General features: G+C 37.4%; 1 protein-coding gene across 1 annotated transcript in view; it reads left to right on the top strand.

The window, feature by feature from the left end:
• Positions 1–19,732, top strand: part of LOC145680977 (liprin-alpha-2-like) — a 339,480-nt gene extending 319,748 nt beyond the window's left edge. The window contains exon 2 of the mRNA XM_081752217.1: positions 19,688–19,732. Coding sequence (XP_081608343.1) covers positions 19,688–19,717 — 30 coding nt within the window. The 3' untranslated portion in view covers positions 19,718–19,732. The remainder of the gene's footprint in view (positions 1–19,687) is intronic.
• Positions 19,733–20,187: the final 455 nt, after the last annotated feature.

Here is a 20,187-nt window from a genome sequence, read left to right as displayed (position 1 = left end):
GCAATGTACGGATTCCGTGGCGAAAGAAGTCCTCATCCTTGGAAGCGATCCAGTCAGAGACCCATGTTTCGATATCTTCTGAAGAAGTAAACCGCTGTCCAATCAAATCGTTGTTCATGCAATCGAACAAGTAGTAGTCCGAAGGAGCAACGTCTGGTGAATACGGCGGGTGGGGTAAAACTTCCCATCCGACATTTTCTAAATAGGTTTTGACCGGTTTTGCGACATGTGGGCGAGCGTTATCATGTTGAACAATAAGTTTATCATGTCTGTTCTCCCATTCTGGTCGTGTTCTGGCCAGAGCTTGCTTCAAACGCATTAATTGTCGTCGATAACGTTCTCCATTCATAGTTTCACCCGGTTGCAGCAGCTCATAGTACACCACACCTTTCATATCCCACCATATGCACAGCATAACCTTTGCACAGTGAATATCTCGTTTTGGTTGTGATAGACCTGGTTCACCTGGTTTCACCCAGGCCTTTTTTCGTTTAGGGTTCTCGTAATGGATCCACTTCTCATCACCCGTAATAATTCGATGCAGAAACCCCTTTCTGCTCTGTCGTTGAAGCAGCAATTCGCAAATGGTTTTTCGTCTTTCAACGTTTCTGTCTTTCAATTCATGTGGAACCCAATGTGACATCTTTTGAATCATTCCCATGGCTTTCAAGCGTTTGGAGACTGTTGTTTGATCAACGCCTAATGCTGCTGCAAGTTGTTTCTGCGTTTGACACGAATCCTGCTCGAGCAATGCTGTCAATTCTTCGTCTTGAAATTTTTTTGGCTGTCCAGCTCGCTCTTGGTCTGCCAAGCCGAAATCACCACTTCTAAACCGTGCAAACCACTTTTGACACGTTCGCTCAGCTAGAGCATGGTCACCATACACTTCCACCAAAATACGATGACTTTCAGTCGCACTTTTCTGCATGTTAAAGTAATGCAGCAGGAGACCCCGCAAAAACACTTTATCAGGCACAAATTGCGCCATGTTCACTTAACTACAAACTGGTGTTGTTGACGCTTTAATCCACTGCCCTATACTACGAACGATACGCGATGAAAGGGGTTTGCAACACATGTGTGGATACACGGAACTGTGGGACGCTCCGTTCGTTGCGCCATCTCTTGTCCACCCGCACGAATTAATTCCTAAACCAAATATTATCCTTGGATTATTCTTCCATAACTATCTAATGAAGGTGATGTCACATTCCCGAAACTGTTATACAGGTATTATTATTATATTTAGATTTTTGAGCAGTTTTGTTTTACTATACATGAAGAATACACTGTAAATCATAGAAACAATGGACAATTCTGCTGCATTAGAAATGGAAAGCAAAGTGGTGCAGTTGCGGAGTGGTGTAGCGTTCACCTTTAATTTAAAGGATTCCCGGTTCTATCGCGGACCATTTGATTTTTTTATGTTAAATCATTGGACGTAAGTAAAACTCAAAGATCTTAAAATTTCATATTAGAGAGCACGTTTCTTCCTTATTCGACATTTCTGTATTGCTTTTAATGCATTTATTAACAAACAATATTCCAATTTTATATAAGGTACAATCTGGAATCATATTTATATTGTGTTATAGTATTGGAACATTAGCTATGAAGTCCTCGAGTTATGATTTGCCCGAATTGCTGGTTATATCGGCTGTGGCTCTATTATTTTTAAATTGTTAGTATAGTTTTTTCGGTTGTTTATTTGGTATCCTTTAATTCATTTAATAGATAAACTATGTACAACGAACGTAAAAGTAAAGGGAAATTTAAGTTTGAAGATTTCTGTTCAGGTATATTACATACTTATTTTGTGTCCTACCGACTTCCATTTTAGTTCAAATGTTTGTTTTGTGTTATAAAATAGAGTGGATATTATTTGGTGAAACAAGGAACTAGCCTCAAGATACAGAAAATAACTAGAGATGGGGTTTCCTTGATAGCAAATGCTTAAAGCGGTTCGAAGTCAATCCTCTGAGTTAGTGAAGCCCACAGGCTGTGTAATCTCCCGACAACGGCCAAGTTGTGTGCTTGTTCTCTTCTTCCGCCGTACACGAAAGTGGCTAAACTTCTCGGAAAGAGTTTTTTGACGTAAGAAAGGTGAAAAGTCAAAAATGTTTTCGTTATTGTTCTATGTGGTGTTTGGAATTTTTCACGGGAAGAGCTATATAATAGTAATTCAGGGGTAAAAATAAGAGATGTTAAAACATTGGGTAAGATTTAAGTCTCTAGTAGCAATATCAGATACACATACAAAATCTACAGCAGGAAATGTAATTTTTATAGTAAGATAGATATATCGTTGTTCTTCTAAGAATTTGTCACAATGTATATGTGAAGAAGAATCGAAATTATATCCAATAAAACCTGTCAATAACGGACACAGATAAGACATCGTTCTTTGTCCGTAAATGAGAATGTCCGTTATAGAGAGCTTATATAAATTTAGAATATTTACGGTTTATGTAATTGAATGCAGTATATAGTAAGTACTTGCACGTTAGTTGTAAATATTGGCGAAATGTTATACCCAGTATTGGTGGTCAAATTACTGGGAGAAATGCCCCTCTGCCAAAGAGAGAAGTATCGCTGAAGGACATGTTTGTATGTTGCTTCTGTAAAGTATAATGTCTGTGTGTCTTACAAGCTATACTTCTGTTCTGCCCAAGTATAAGTCGTACTAATCGAAGTCCCTTAATTCGCATACTTTTTAAAACCAAAATAATCCAATAAAAAAACATTCAACAGTATTACTAAGTACTGAAAATGCAGGCAGAAATAACCAATCATTACAGCGGAAGTATAGGCTAATCCTGAGGACACAGATTTCTTATCAAAATTTACTTAACTGCTGGATTAGTTGAAGAGACCAATCGAAGATTTCTTCTCAAATTGTGTAAAGTATTTGTGTTAAATATATATGGGATGAGAATAATTATTTTTCCTTATGAAGAAACTTTGAAACTTTTTGAGACAGGACTACCCGTGTCCGTATCTGAGTGTGCGTAAAAGAGAGGGTTTACCCCCATAATAATACGTATATTTTAGCCAGGAGAAAAGAAAAAAAAAGCGCATTATGGAGGTGTCCGCTATTGGGATGTATCTGTTAAGAGATGTTTCACTGTATATATATATATATTTTCTAAATAATACTTGTATAAACTCATACCAAAATCAGAACATTAGAAATTCAGCTCAAGGAATTTTTCATATACTTGGTATACTGCATGTTGCCCGCTCTATATTGCGTAACTATTCTCAGAATATTTGATGTTTTCATATTTTGCCCCATTACATGAAGAGAGAGGTGTAAATATGAATGTACACAGTAATATCTCTGGAAAGTCTTGCACTGTTTCCGAATTAAATATTTAATGGTAGGAAAATTAAATATTTAATGCCTTATTTTAAGCTTTACATGTTTTATTCAGTGAAAGTAAAGCACTGTGAAGAATTATGATAAAAAAAACCTACGAATTCAACCCATTTCCTTACATACAGACTTATGCTTTTTAACGTCAACTCAGGAGTATTGTATTGCCTGGAATTTTCTTTTTCCAAGTTCAAGATATTCAGTCGACTCAGTGTGCCATTGTAATATCTTGACTTAACCCTCCATCGTTACTTTTATTTTTCCGTGTTTAGGAGAGTCATTTCTCCCTTTGGGGAAGGGTAAACGAGTCTTCCACGTCCGTACGCTGTGTTCCTCCAAGGCACTTTCGATAAGAACTTGAGATACGTGGTTATTCATTAAGGCGATGCTTCTAATTAATGGCAAAGTTTCAGATATTTAGCACATAAGGCGTTGTCTCCGCGTAGTTAGCGAGAGTGTACGTTCTTGGAAATCCTTTGAAACATGAGACTAGGAAGCGTGGTTTTCTGAGTTCTTGTTTTGGAAGTGGCGTTTATAAAACTTATTGCAGTTTTCTTCTTTGCTTAAGCGAGATTCATCGAAATTGCTAGGTGCTCCTGCACAGTTATCTAGTAGACGATTCATGAAAGCATGAATGAAGTTCGGCGTATCTTTTGTGGTTTTGTGAAACGTGACCGAATATTTTCATGGGACTACAGTGGGACTTTCACTGGACCAGAGAAAATCAATTCCGGAAAGAAATGAAATTAAATTTAGTACCCCATGTCCTGCAGGTTAAGGGAGATTATGTAAATAATGAAGTGAATGATTGTGAAATAATTAGTGGGATGCGAATGTGGAAGGCAAAAAGAAGAACGCAGAGAAAAAACTATATACGATATTATTCACCAGAAACTCATATATATATCTGAGGTTGTACCAGACATCCCTCGCACTGGAGTTGAGTGCACTGGAGTAATCCGTACATTGTATTTGTATTCCGATGATAAGTTTGTGGCACAGTGCATGAAACCCGTAACCCACACAAACAAAGTTCATAGAAAATCAACTCTAAATGCATGGAAATGTCTTTATTAAAGATTTCTAGACTATGATACCATCTATGTTGCTGCTATGCTACTGTATATGCAACATTAACGATTGGAGGGATGATGTGTAAATGGTCTAGCATTGCAGGGGTACCATTATCTCCATATTCAAAATTTTGTGTGTTATGGGTTTCATGCATGGTGCCACAGAATTTATCTTGTTAAAATCAGTTACTAGTAATTCTGTGCTGTGAATTACTTACATGTTCTTTTGAGTATGAAGATTGATTAAGAAACCTGGATCATACATATCTTTTTTAATTAGTGTTCGTTATTCAAGGTATTTGTGTATAGCACATTAATATCCTATTACTAAATGCAATATTCTGCCAAGATTTATTCCAGAAGTCAAATATATAAATTAATATAACGAAATGATGAATACTTTTCGAGAATCAAGACAAGAAAGAATCCTTCGAGGATCGAAGCAAGACGAGACTTCACACAATTTACGAGAGATACTACGAACAGAAAACCTTATTTCTCGTGTCGTGGGTAACATTACTTCTGAATCATGTCAGTGTTCCCATATTTACTCTTCAGAACTCACATGATAATTAATTACTACAGCGCAATAAATCATAACTTCATTTCAAGGTAGTGTAACGCACTTCTAATTTTATGTACTATGTAGCTTTTCTATTACTTTTTTTTAAGACCGTAAACAGTGTTTCCAGATTGGACTAAAAAGTAGCATATTGGGCGATTTTTGTAAGTGCTCTCGCTACCAAAATTTCAAATTGGGCGACACATTACTTTTTGACTACTTTTAATTATCTACAGGCTATAACAACGATCTGCGACTTTATTTTCATATGGTTAGTTTTATATAACACAGTGAAAGTTTTGTTTGTTGAGTATTTTATAAACAATGAACAATTGCTTTACTAAAACTGGCATGTTGGATACTAGTTTAATTTTGTTTTAATATTTTTTGATGTCTAGATCTGACAACATTAGACTTTTGTGGAGTTTGCGCTGTTGTAGTATAACTGACCGTGTTGGTGGCTCAGTTAATGCCTATGTCTAGATGCTGTACGGTGCTGTGTAAATGTGAACATTGCACTTTTGTAACACTGTATCATCCATATTAACGTAATGAGTAAATTGAGTTACAATGAAAACCAAAATTCATAGCCTCCAGATAAAGAAATTAGCAAATGAATTGTAGAAGTGAGGAATAACAGTGAAGAAACGGGACGTTGTATTTCAGCGCCCACAAAACTTATTCAAGAAAACATACATCATTGTAAATCAGTACCCACTTTATATTATTACCGTCTGCCCAGTCCATTCCACACTACTGTTTACTGGTCCTCACGTAGTATGGATTTGCTCGAACAGTACGAAAGTCCCTGCTGCCGCCTGACCTTCGTCAACCCAGACATTTGACGTATTTCCAATTCCAGATGATCGATAGCTTCAAAACAATTCATTTTTATGTTTGGGCTAGTTGAAACCGCTACTTTTGGAACATAACCTCGTTACTTTTAAACTTCAGATCACGCAACACTGTGGTAAACTACGAAATTGTGGACATGACTATGACTATTTAATACCAGTCATATACTTAAGTGAAATCACGGCATTTATTCTGAAGTTGGTCATCCACTTGGTTTTCGACAAAAAGCGTAATAATAGCTACGAAAATTTAAAAATCGTCAATTTTTACGACCGCTTTAAAAGGATATAATGCAGCAGGGTAGGGTAGAGTAGAATAAGGTAGGGATAAGTAGGGTAGGGTAGAATCGGGTTAGGGAAGTTTAGGCCTATTTTGTTGAAATTAATGTAGTCTAATTTATCGTTTCTGCATAAAGATACCAAATGGAGCGTTTCTGTACACCTACAACCATGTTCACAATACAAATGCTCGTTACTTCCCCACAACAAACCCACGCGGGAACCTTGAGCGAAGTAGTTCCCTCCGCTTGCCAAATAGTCCCATGTTTATAACCGCTTATATAAAAGAATAAACACAACTTTCGCTCTCCTTACATATTATCAAGCAGACAAACGAACAACTTAGCCATTTCTTTCTGGTAAATTGTCAAAATTTTGCTAGAAACGGCCGACCAACTTTGGAACTTAACCCGAAATCACACTGTCTAGTGTAGAGAGGAAATCATTTTCATTGATATTACGGAGTAATGAATTTGAGTGGTTCCTTTTCTAATGCTTCTCGTAATATTAAGGGTGTTGATGTAGTTTTGGTACACCACATTTTGGAAGATTTACAGGTGAAATTGAATACTTAGTATAAAAAGATATATTCATAAGGAACATATTTCTGCATCCGACAAAATTTTATACAAAGTAATACAGCTGTATGTAAGGTTTTCAAGTGTAGGGTTACTAGTGTAAAAACATTATAAGTGGTTTACGGTGCATAAAACAAGTGAGTGCATATGATAGATGACTATATTAAATGCTATTTTCCGGCGGCGGTGTACTTCTGCACAGTGTACAGAAGCTGTGTAAAGCCATAATAAGTGCTATTGAAACATATTTGCCAAAATCCACTTCCTTTTCACTGTCCTTGCTTACAAGTATACCCACCATCGCTGACGTGCCTGCTCCCTTCGGACACATCCCCGCGCCGGCCCACCAGCTTCGCTCTACGCTGACTCGGTTAGGTAGCATTCGCGCTTTTTAGTAGCCATCTAGCACAGGTTGGTTTGTGCTTTTGCAGTGTAGTTCTTATGAAATACATCCGGAAATTGTCAAAAAATTTCAACTCCTTTTCGATTTGCGTATAAATACAATTATCTCTGGTGGCCCTCTTCTATTTTATCTATGCCAAGTGAGATATTTTCATGCCGCTCAGCGCAAATATTTTAGGAGACAATAAGAAACAAGTTAGTGACAGAATTGCAATTTTTCAACAATTATTTCTAGTGGTGCGCCAAAACTACACTTGCACGATATTAAATACTGATTCTTCCTGTAACACTATTCTCCCAGTTCTTAGTTATTCTTAATGTAAATTCCTGATTATTTGCGTTACGTAGTTTATAGTGCACAGGGTGAGATAAAAGGGCTGATAATACACATACAGAAGTTCGAACATGTGGTACAGACTATCCCTTTTCATGTATCTAAAATACTGAAGAAATGAATACATTTTAAAATTATCCACAGATTCTACTCATAAAAAAAAAAAAAAAAAAACGAATGTATAAATAACAGTATTGGAAGATCGAAGTTAAAAATTATGGAAGGAGAAATGTGCACTGTATCCTCTCTTTGACCCTGGTATGTGAAACAAAAGCTTTATAAAAAAGCTTGTGGTGGGGTGTAGTTTGGTTCGTAAAAATGCAATTTGGTACGATCGATATGCATTCGATGTCGATGTAGCAGCCACGGAAGCTAGTTGGTTGTTATTGATGACTGTGTTACATTCTCATGTTCCAAGCGATGTCGTTGTTTTTACCTTCGTGGTTAATTTTAACGAGTCACTGGTATAGTTTAGTAGCTCTCACAGGCACATTCACACATATGCACGAAAGAAAAATGATACTAAGAGTAGCATTTGGAATCATGTAGAAAGCTAAACAGAGAAATAGAAAACAATAGTACTAGAAACAATCTTATATACTAAAGTAGAATATATACATAAGCGTTCGTAATACGTATAATACCCCTGAACGTAAAATGTGTGTGTGTGTGGGGGGGGGAGTGATCCAACCATATTATACAAGGTGTACAACTTTGCTTCTGCCGTTTTCCCCCAAAATATGACGCTTTAACGAAACAAATTGCTTACCCAGGAATGATTCAAAGTATTGTTGATCGCTGGCCACTACTTACTCCCAATGGGGCAGCGTACGAATGCCGCGTCAAAAAATGTTTCATCTTTGGAGGCGATCCACTTTTTGACTTCTTCATAAGATCGGAAGTGTTGGTCAGCCAGGTCATGCGCCATTGATCGAAACAGGTGATAATCAGAGGGAGCGATATCTGGAGAATACGGCAGGTGGGGTAGGACTTCCCATCTTAACGTTCCGAAGTACATTTTGACCACTTTTGCAACGTGGGGTCGAGCGTTGTCGTGCTGCACAATCGCTTTGATGTGCCTCTCGCTGTATTGCGGCCGTTTGTCCTTTAATGCTCGGCTCAAACACAATAATTGCGTTCGATAACGATCATCTGGAGTGTTTCACTTGGTTTTAACAGCTCATAGTACACGACGCCGAGCTAATCCTACCAAATGCAGAGCATGATCTTGGAACCATGAATATTCGGTTTGGCCGTCGACGTGGAAATATGGCCGGGATATCCCCATGATTTTTTTTTTCGTTTAGAGTTATCGTAATAAACCCATTTTTCGTCCCCGGTCACAATGCGACGCAGAGATCCCTTCCGTTTTTGCCTCTGAAGCAACTGTTTACAAACACACAATCGCCGTTTAACGTCTTTTGGTTTCCACTCACCCAGGACCAAAGTTTCTTCTTTCCGAATCGTACCTATGGCTTTGAGCCGTTTTGAAATGGCTTGCTGTGTCACTCCCAATGATCGTGCCAATTCTTCTTGAGTTTGACGTGAGGCTTCACTCAGCAATGTCTCCAATTCTGCATCTTCGAAAACTTTGTCTTCCACCACTATGCCGGTCTTCGACGTTAAAGTCACCATTCTTTAAGTTTTACGTCCCACGGTTATGCCGGTTAGGCTAAAGGAGACGGTGATTATGAGATATGAGTGAAATGGTGGAATGAAGAAAGTGGGAGGAAACGGGAGAACCCCGAGAAAACCCACGAGCACGGTGTAAGTCACCATTGTCTCACTAATAGCGTCCTCACCATAAGTACTTGAGAGCATTCGATGAGACTCAGCCGCAGTTTTCTTCATATTATAACAAAAAAGTAGAACCTCCCGCAAATGGCGAGAATTTGGCTCGTAACCTGACATTTTCAAGCGAGAACAACTTTACGATGCACACACAAATCGACTAATGCTTGAATGGGGTTATGTCGACAGAGGTCCAAGCTAACTGCCTGACGTCTGCGATCTGTTTATTTCGACCGCTACTTACCGTTGTAGTCACCTATCGGAAAACGGCGGAAGCAAAGTTGTACACCTTGTAGTTCATTTGCAAGCATATCGTGAAAATCTTATCGGGCCAGTAAAAATTTAGAGGGGGGGTCCCCCGAGACCCCCGTTGATACGGGCCTGGTTTCACATGGTTCTTTTGAAACTAACTTAACAGAACTCAGAGAGTTCTTAAGAGACTGATAGAAATAATAATTCGACAGTGCCAGGTCCGGGCTATTTGGTGGATGCATTAACATCTCTGTCATATTTTCTCTATTTATTAAACATGGGTTATTAAATATGTATGTGGTTTAGCGTTGTCAGCGTGGTATAAGACACTCTTTCTATTAACGGGTCCCAGCCATTTCTTTTGAATTACTAAGTTCACCCGCGCCAATAGTACACATTCGAGTCTACCGCTTTTTCCAGCAACAAGCAACAGTTGCTTCCGATGCACGATGTCATTCCAATCCCACCAAACGCACAACATAACGTACCTAGGGATAAGTGTGGGCTTCACCACACTGTGGAGATTCTCGTAGCTGCGACCTCGATCTTTTCGCACATTATTGTCTTAGGTTATTCAGTTTTCATCGCTTGTGATCAACCGCTTCACAAATGGCTCGATTTCGTTACGTTTAATTAAAGATTCGCTGAAAGAAATTCTATCGAGTAAATGTTTTTGTATTGTCATGTGGCAACCAAAAGTCTGGCGTCTTTTTGTATTCGCTTTCATCAAATGTATTAAAACTATTTGGTGATGGATGTTTAGGTCATTGGCGATCTCATGACTGCTTACAAGCCTTACAAGTCTTGCTCGACTTTGCCAGAATATCAGTCATTTTCGCTGTGATTGTCCCACTGCGAGGAACATTTTGAACATCGAAATTTTCAGAACGAAAGCGATAGAATCCTCATTTGATAACGTATCCTACACAGCACAAATTTCTCAGCTTGCCTGCACTGCATCTACACCTTTATCAAAATAAAATTGTAAAATATAAAGCAGTTTTGCGGAAAAATCAATTACCTTCACGGCTTAATACCTTACCTTAGATTATAAGAATTTTAGCACTTGTAACACATCTACTAGTGTCAACTGTCAACTGTTAAATGATGTTACGTCCTAAAGTTAAAATTTCCCTCAGGAATGCTCAAAAATTCCCTTTTAAAGATAAAGTTTCCCTAATTGTAGTTTACTATATATTATTTTAGTTTATTTCAATATTATCTTGTGTAATAACATCCTCAAGCCAAGCCGCGGAAGACTTGTGGAAAAGAAAAAGTTTATCATTTTGTGTGTGAAATTCTGAAAAGAATGCCAGCGTCTTTCGTCGTGCTGCTGCAGTGTTTACATAACATTTGTAGAAAAACTAAATTTCCCTGCTTTTTGTCTCATATTCGTAAAATCTCCCCTTTTCCCTCAAAAATTTCTTTGCTAAATCTCCTTACGCCGCGGGAAATTTCCTTCTAACATCGCTAGTCTAGCCCTGGTGCAATTCATATAACCTGATATTTGGGACACTAACACCATCTCGTGCGCAAAAGGCTCAGTACGCTGTAGACTACTAATAGTACCTGTACGAGTACTCGTAATAATACTTGGTAATAATATTGTTAAAGGGAGGTCTATTCAAATTAATAGTTTCGTTACTAAGTTGCTGACAAGAATAGGTTAGTTTTAATCTTTTGTTGGTGATTGTATAGGTTAATTATACTTCGTTCAAGTCATTCTGTAGTAACAAAATGGTGTAAGGTCCTATGATACGATGTTGTAGTACCATGTGTAGTGATAATCCATTTTGTAACTACTGTATGTCCAACAAGTACGTTCTACAATTATGATCGTGTATTTTCAGTGCTGAATCATACCGACATTTTCCCTTCTAAATGGACATTTATCAAAAGGTGGCGGTAATTTTCGTGAATCTCATGTCGTTGCCTTGTGTCCTTATATGGAATAATAGTGACGGCAGTGGTGCATTATGAGAAGATTGATTGGTAGGCAATACAGTGTGTGCGTGCTGTATTGCTATCGAATGTAGTATAAATCCCATAATTGTGTTATTTTTTCCTGCTGTCATCTATGAATCCTCCACAAGATTACATTCAGGAAGCAACATATGTATTTTAAGTCGAGTACAGTGTTTTCGTTTTTCTGGAATGCGTAATGTGTTTTTAGCACCCAGTCTTTACTAAACGCAGACATGACTCAAGTCATGTTATTTAATCGGGAATCGAACTCAGGTATTCCATATCCAAGGCAAAAACATTAACAGTTTTTTTTTTTTAATTGGTATCTAACAAGTGTTAGTTCCATTTACTCGTTTTATATTGTTGCCCGATGACCCGAAGAATCTGCAATATCTCTGTTGGAAATGCTTTATGCATGATATATGAAACTTTTTTTAAAAAAAAAGATATAAGCCTTAGTGTGAATAAAAATTGCAAGATATGAGTGTATCTGTGACAAGTTTTCCACTGGCTCTTGTTTGTAATAAAGTTCAAGGAGTGAAACATGCCTTTTTGAATGTGACAATGCTGGGGTCAGCATATGCCCGCATTTATGCGGACATGTCCACATTTTTTAAGCTCAAGTATGTTGTCAGTTCAATTTCAAACATTTAACATGTAAAACTATATTCAAAGCTATGAGTATACAAAGAAAAAGTTATTCTTTAAAAAAAAAAAATGAATAGGAGGGCTCATAGCGAGTTACCTTTTTTTTAAAACTAAAAGTTACTTTTTTTCAAGTTGGTCACTAAAACTTACTTTTTTTTTTCAAATTTGTCACTAAAAGTTACTTTTTTGGGAGGTAAAGTGACTTTTTCGTGTGATTTATGTTTTGCATTGGCAGTTTTCTAAGAAAAATATTATAAATGGAAAAAGGAAGAAACTTGTTACTCATTACTCTTCCGAAAGCTTCAGTACTTGCTGCCACATGTGAAACACTCAGCTTTATTCTCATTTCAGGTTTTATTCTTTCTAAAGCACAGTGGATGGTTGGTGGATACTTAAGCAAGGTGGGGTTGAGAACCCTTCTGTGTCTATTCTTTCTTCTATCATAATAGTCTTTTAGTGTTCTCTCGTAATAGTTAACCCTCCGCTCGACGTTGTGTATGTGTGTTTGTGTGGTTCATCATGTTCGTCTTGTGTTATGCTTCTTGTATGTTCTTCTTAAGAATAGGTGATGAATTTGAATATTTCATGGCTTTCAGAACTCTCAATGCTAAGTTAAATATAATGTCTGGGATGAGGAAATTCAGAAATAGGCCTGAACTGGTTCCACTTACTCAGAAGCTTCTTACATCTACTAAGTCTGCTTACCGTAACTACAAAGCACACTTAGAAAAACCTAAGAAAGGAGGAAGCTCAAAAAGAAGAAGTAAAGATAAAACAAAATAACAAACAGAGAGAGAGAGAGGATGGAGAAATTGACAAAGGGAAAAAGAGGCATGATAAGATTGTCACTTTTTCGTGTGCTTTTGGTCATTTTTTGGTCAGGGAGTGCTTTTAGTCACTTTTCAACTATTTACAAGAGACCCGACCACTATGAGCTCTGAAATAGTCAAAGACAACATGAAGCACTCTAAATGTTCTTGTTTAATATATATATATATATATATATATATATATATATATATATATATATAATATTTAAAATGACATTTTAAAAGCAAGCTTGAAAATATCAAACTTGTCGTTCTTGTGTCGAAAGTTAATTTTTATATAGCGAGTTAGCCAAATGAAACCATGTCTGCATTTTGGCATTCCAGAATATGGTAACCTTAGATAAAACTTATTAAAGATTTGGAAGTCCATAACATTTTCTCCAAGACTAAAATGATAGTTTAGTATAAATGAAACATCATGTTCCGATGGATAACTGTAGGGAAATTGCACTTAAAAACAATGAGCTAGTTTAGAGAAAGAAATAAAAATCATGAATAGGAAAAAAAGATGAGGCAAGAACAAGAGTTTCTATCATTATTGTTTAATATATATGTGTGGGAGAAGTCAGTTCAATTTCCGTGGTAGAGTTCTGAATGCTGAGGTGTATGCTGTGAAAATGTAGATCAGTGATCGCCAAACCGTCTATCGCGAGCTACTAGTAGCTCGCTGGGACATTTTCCGTAGCTCGCGTTAACGCTTCGAGTGGGAAACCTTGATTCCTCTACTCAACTGACGCTAACGACAGGGGGCACTGATGACAACTGCTTGTTTCTCTCGGGCAACTGACATTGTCAGCCTCATCTCACAGTTGATTGTATACCCGTGGTTTTGTAGAAATTGTGTTTTTCGTGTGTATGTCATGCCTTTGCTAACTTGCATAGTTTGATTTAATATTTACTAGGAATGTAAGTTTAGGAAATAAACAAATGTTAGATTAAAAAAAAAAAAAGATAGTTCTTTTGGTTGGTAGCTCAGAAGCTTTATAAGTTTGGCGACCACTGATGTAACGACTGCAGCGACTACTTTGACTCTTCATTAGTTAGGATGTTTTAAAAATATATTTGGGGGCCGCGGTGGCTCAGTGGTAGAGCGTTCACCTCTGGTGCTTGGGGTTCCGGGTTCGATCCCAGCTCCCGTCAAGTGAACTTTGTGGTGGACAAACACCGTGTGCGTGGGTTTTCTCGGGGTTCTCCCGTTTCCTCCCACTTTCTTCATTCCACCATTTCATTCATTTCTCATCTTCACCGTCTCCTTTAGCCTAACCGGCATAATCGTGGGACGTAAAACTCAAAGATTTCATTTCATTTCATAAGAATATATATATTTAGAATAGTAACGTACATGTGGTGCACATTTCACGTTTTAAAAAATGAGGTTTTATGAATCTACATTTTAATATCCGTCTTGTATAGCTACTGTATATGTTGTCATAATTCATGGGAGACAGACAGACAAATTTTACGTTACCAAACTTTTGCATTTAGAAGATTCTCCTATAAATTTGTCCTTTTTAATATATTTTCATTAATTCTGAGCTCCTTCATAGAGAAGTTGATAAATTCAGACCGAGTCTCCAAATGTGACTTGAGGCAAGACTGGTTTAGGAACTAATCTCACAGCGTGTGATTCTTGCAAAAGTCGAGTGAGCTCCAGTTCTTGGAACTGGACAACTAAAGTGTGAGATTTTGTAGTTTTCCGTAGCCAAATCAAACTAAAGTCGTTATGGTACCTTAGAGGCTGAGTGGTTTTCTTCGTAGTGTTTTCCAGAAATATACTTGTCAAACAAATGCTGAAGCCTCTGTAGTCTACAAATGCAAATTTAATAGTACGTAGATATAGTTTTACTTTCGTTCTGTATTGTATTATGTATATTTAATATGGAAATAGGCTTCTGTGGATTGGTTCAAATGGATAGTTTATTCTTTTCTGAGATGGTGGACTGCGCGGCTTAAGAGACATTTCGTGGAAATACGTTTGTGGACCTCTCCTTTGTGTATTAGTATCACGAGTGCAGACCTGCATTGGGGGAACAGAGCTGGGGATAGATGATCACAGTGTTCCGAGAGCCGTGAATGATTCAGTGGAGATGCTAAGTGGAGATCCACTCCGGAATATAAACAGAAGCGCTCGGAATTCTGGAAAGTTTTTGGATGGAGACCGGGCGGAAACATTCTTCAGTAAATAACTACATGAAGCTCTGGGACAGCTTGAGTTCCCATCGCATTCTTCATAAGGCGAAAGGAGGAGTAGAAAAAAGGACTTTGCCATGATGAAAAATAGCCGAGGTGCAAGAAATTCCAGGCATGTTTCCTACTTCCTAATGCGAGCTTGTAGACACACTACTTTCTGTGTATTTTTCATGTAAATTGTTATATTTGATAAGTAGTTAATGGCAACAGAACAAATGGGTTATTTTCTGTTAAAGAAATAAAACAACCTTGTTACTCGTACGTGTACCAGTTACTATCTTGAGTCTGTTTCCATTAAATACGATTTTTTCGTAGATTTTAAGAATTTGAGTAGGACAATAATTTTCCTCCGTTTTCAGTTTATCTGAGCAAGAAACCCGCAGATTTTTTTCCTTTTTTTCGAGGGGAGGCGAAAGGCCGACACACAAGAGAAGTCGCGAAGATACACATCTTGATGCACAGAATATTCAATGTAAAATACATACATTGGATAACTTTATTAGCTACAGTGAATACATTAAATACTGTAGAAGTGGGTAGACAAATCTATTTTGACATGTATTTCAAAGAACCGAGTCAGTTTAAAAAATCCAAGAGGTAGTGGCCCCCGCGGAAGCTCAGTGATAGAAAGTTCACTTCTGAAGCATGGGGACCTTGGTTCGATTCCAGCTCGCGCCAGGTGAACTTGGTGGTGGACAAACACCATGTGCGTGGGTTTACTTAGGTTCTCCCATGTTCTCTCATTTTCTTCATTCCACCATTTCCTTCATTTCTCATCATCACCTTCCCCTTTAGCCTAACTGGCATAACCGTGGGACGTAAAAGTTAAAGATTCCATTTCATTTTCTCCTACTACGGACGCCCGTGCATCTGAGATAAAGTCATAAGGATACTTATTCTGTCGCATGGCCTTTTTTATAGTTTTGATTGAGAGAGTGGAACGTTAATGAAGATGCCAGTGACGAAACAATTTGTATCCGTCATGTTACTCGTAATGCCAGTGGGCTGGAAGTTCATATAAAACGGACAGCTAATCCGGAAAACAAATTGATATATAATGAGAAATTAGGTGTAAATGAATACCTTTAATGTAGATCAAGTAAAGGTTGAAAAAAATCGTGCAAGTAAAGTCGAAGGTGGAAACATAAATAATTCTGATTTTTCTGCAAGGTAAACACCCTAATCTGGATCAAATCCAGAGCCACAGGCACAAATAGCATGTGTTAGACACTTTAATAGTTCTTTACATTTAAAAAAGTTTCGGATGGCGTCTCTTTAAAGTAGCCCCGCATAATGTAGTTGTTAGCGCTTTCATCTTTGGTGCGAGCGGTTCCGGTGGAAACACCCGGTCGAAAAAGTATAATGGCTTTTCCAGGTCAGTTATCGTGAGTGAGGTTTTCATCATTCACATCTACCATAATAGTCCCTGGCCGCTTCCTTGCTTTCCCATTCCTTTCTTCCTTATGAATTCCCTGGGCGGTCTGATGGAAGAGGGAGGTATTCCCTCGTATGTGACGGGCTAACATGGACATAGCTACCGAAAGCCCAGAAATCTAATTCCTAATTGTAGGCAATGTTCAAAAGTGCGCAGTGCACACTTCGAGAATGCACGCTCGAAAACTACAAACGGAGTGGACACTAGATAGTGTACACTTCATCAAATTAGCTTTTAATCCGCACTTCGTTCCAGCACCTTATTGTGGTAGACAATGAAACATTGATAACAAAAGAAAGAATTTCGCGTGCTACAAAAAGTATTTTTTTTATTATTATTTTTAGATAAATGACTTTCCATTTAAATTAAATATTTATATATCGTGCAGATTGACCGTATGGGGCAACCATAAAATGACTTAACTCTTTGAAGCACGGTTGTACTTATATTATACCACATTTTACATAACTTTTGCGGAACACCGTGACACGAAGAGTTAAGTGTTTCTTTCATGTGTGCCAAAAGCTTCAGCTTTGCCGTATCTGCAAATATTTGTCATTTCGGATCTTTCACGTGCGGATTAACAAGAACGGAGTGTAAAGGCAATAATAATTCCAAATACATATTCTCATAACAACATAGAAGACAATAAACTATTGGCGAAGTTCTATTTATTAGGCATACTTGCGCGAGGGAATATTCATTAATCCACTGAGAGGAGAGCAGCACTAGTGGTTAAGGCGCTGATGACACTGTTACGGGTGCTATCTGCAAGCAATGTGCTTAATTTCTTAAGGCCTTATGCAGATTCGTTCTGATGCGTGATTAGTGCCATACTAAAGAATTCTACTAACATGTTTCCTGCAGTAATCAGGTATTCAGTATGACGCTAATCATATCCTGCAGTAGTCAGGTCTTCAGTATGACGCTAATCATACGTCAAACGACTCTGCATAAGGCGCTTAGTCTCTAAAAATAAGTTAGGAATTTTATTGCAAACGAAACAGCTAACTTGCAAGAGCGTTACGAAGGTACTTAAGAGAGCGTTATTAACAATAATTTGGCGCAAAACTACTTTGGGAAATGCGAACTCCTCCATGGCTTATGCCTTTTAAAATTTTATTAAATTATTTTGACATTATTGTTGATTCTACTCCAAAGGAGTGCCATCATAACTACACAAGCGTGCTAACGTAGTGTATACTCATGTCTAAATTGATTGTCGCATATCTATAACTGTCTTCTTGTAAGAATATAATTTGAAAATGATTTAGTATGGTACTTTCAATACTGATACTGTGTGTATAATCGGGGAAAAGTATATTTGTGGTAAATTTCATAGGAAAGGAATTACAAATACGAAAATTACAACGAGTAAAACAAAATGTTGCTAAATGGACAAGAAAGTTTTATTTTCGTTTTATTGTTCTTGTTTACTGCTCTTTTAACATGAAATTTACCACATACATGTCTTAGCTGATTATACACATGCTAACATTATAAGAAATACCGGGCGAATTCATTATCAAATTATTTTTCTACAACATCATATTTATAGACATGCGACAATAATTTTGGACATGAGTGTGCGTCCTGGCACACTACGCACTATGCACTCGCAGACTTGTGAACTTGGATCTTTTGGCACACACTTGGTGACGTCAGTTCCGGAAAGAAGCGTACTTCAAATGCACATTTGTATCTTTTGGACACGGCGTTAATCTTTATCCAATAGCTTGGCTAACAACATTCAACTTACTGAAAGACAGCGTTTCTAAAAGTAGCGTTTTTAAGGTTTCTCTCAGTGGTTTCCTATTCTTAGTTCATTATTATTTTGCTTTTATCCAATCCATATTCAGTAATTTAGCTGCGCGAGGTATGTTCCGGGTATAAAAGTACGTAGTTACCAAACAAAATTATTAATACCGGTTTGTACGAGTATAATGTAAGAGGTCCCTCGTGGGTGTGTGGGTAGCGTACGCACGTTTGATGAAAAAAAAAAAACAGGTTGGATTCCGACGGGAACTCATGTGAACCACATCCCACTTAAGCTGTAGGTCCATGTCTCATATAGCCAGCGCCGTAACTTAATTTTTTCGGGGGGGGGGGAGAAAGCTTTAACATTTCGAAAAATAGGCCTTAAAATTCGAAAATAGACCCCCTTCTTTCTATCATTCTCTTACTCTTTGTGAGCCTCCGGAGCCTGTGGGCTCTTCCACATGGCACGGTCTGCGGGGCCATTAGTCACGCCCCTGGAACCGTTCCATACATTACAAATTAATTAAGGGGACGATATTTAGAAATCTCAAAACCATACGAATAAATATTATTTCTAGGGACCCTAATAGTAGACATTTTTGTACTGAAATGGGCCCACGATTAATTTTTGTTTTATTTACTTTTTGTGTGCTGTTTTGTTTATGTAATGTAGTGAACCTGTTTGATGCTTCATTTATAATTCATGTTCGTATCCTTTATGGAATAAGAAAATTTTGTCTTAAAGTGGTACCCTCTTGAACGGTGGGAGCTCCCCTAGGAGGGCAGTTGCCTCCTGCTCTCCCCACAAGTTACGGCCCTGCATATAGCCTCGCTTTAAGTACTAGTACAGTCTGTTCCAGAAAAAAAGATGTGTTATTGATAACGAAGTACATAAATTTTAGCTCCATTAAACTTCACTTTGATTGATATAAACGAGTGTGAATTCACCCTCAAAGCATGTCATTTTGTTCACATAGATGCTATCTATCGATTGATCAGGTCTCATCTTCGCACATTATTATAGGTAAAACAAAAGTTCAAGTTTGAGTTAATCATATTGTACAGTGTCATCTTGCTAGTATAGTTATGGAAACATTGGTGAGGATATACTTTCTTCCAGTTAGTTTCTTTTTTTTATATATGTGGCTTGGGTATCTTTTAATATCACTTTTTAGGATTACAAAAAAAAAAAGTCTTTTCTCGATTTCTTCGAAAACTGCACATGAAGATGTATATACTTATTCTACTCAGCTCAGTGAAATCTATCAATTTGTATGTGCTTTATCTATGAACGTTTTTTTATTATATGCTTACAATGTAGAAAAAATTACTAAAATTTGTTTTTCTTATTTCTTTGTAGGTAAGAAGTGGATTGCTGCCACATCGCTAATTCAGTAGTTCTTCAGAATTTGGTACTTAAAAAATTTGAGGTAAAAGTAATTTGTTCAATTTACTATCTCAACTGTTGCAGTCGACCATTAGATAATTAGATCTTTTCGGATGGGGCAGTTCCTAAGGTACACACATTGCCCACATCACTAGTAAATATAAAGGGCTTCTTATACTACTTAATGGTATACATCTCATTCCGAGTAGAGAAAGCAGTCGAAATAATATAAGAGAAAAACTGAGTTCTGAATTCTTGTTTGGCAATTACCCCACACCCTTCCCCCAATGGAGCAAGACAAGCATTACAAGAAACGAAATATGAATCGTCTAATTTTTAGTGGACTGCCGATCAATTGCAAAGTCAGCTTACCCCCAGGAAAAATAAATAAATATTTTTCATGTAAGGTTTGGGGCATTTTGTCTGCCAGGAAATACAAGGAATTTTTAGTAGTTTCTAGAGATAGACTTTCA

Source organism: Thermobia domestica, chromosome 3 (assembly GCF_964235325.1).
Source record: "Thermobia domestica chromosome 3, izTheDome1.hap1.1, whole genome shotgun sequence".
NCBI classification, from domain to species: domain Eukaryota; kingdom Metazoa; phylum Arthropoda; class Insecta; order Zygentoma; family Lepismatidae; genus Thermobia; species Thermobia domestica.
This window is presented reverse-complemented; position numbering and strand designations above follow the sequence as displayed.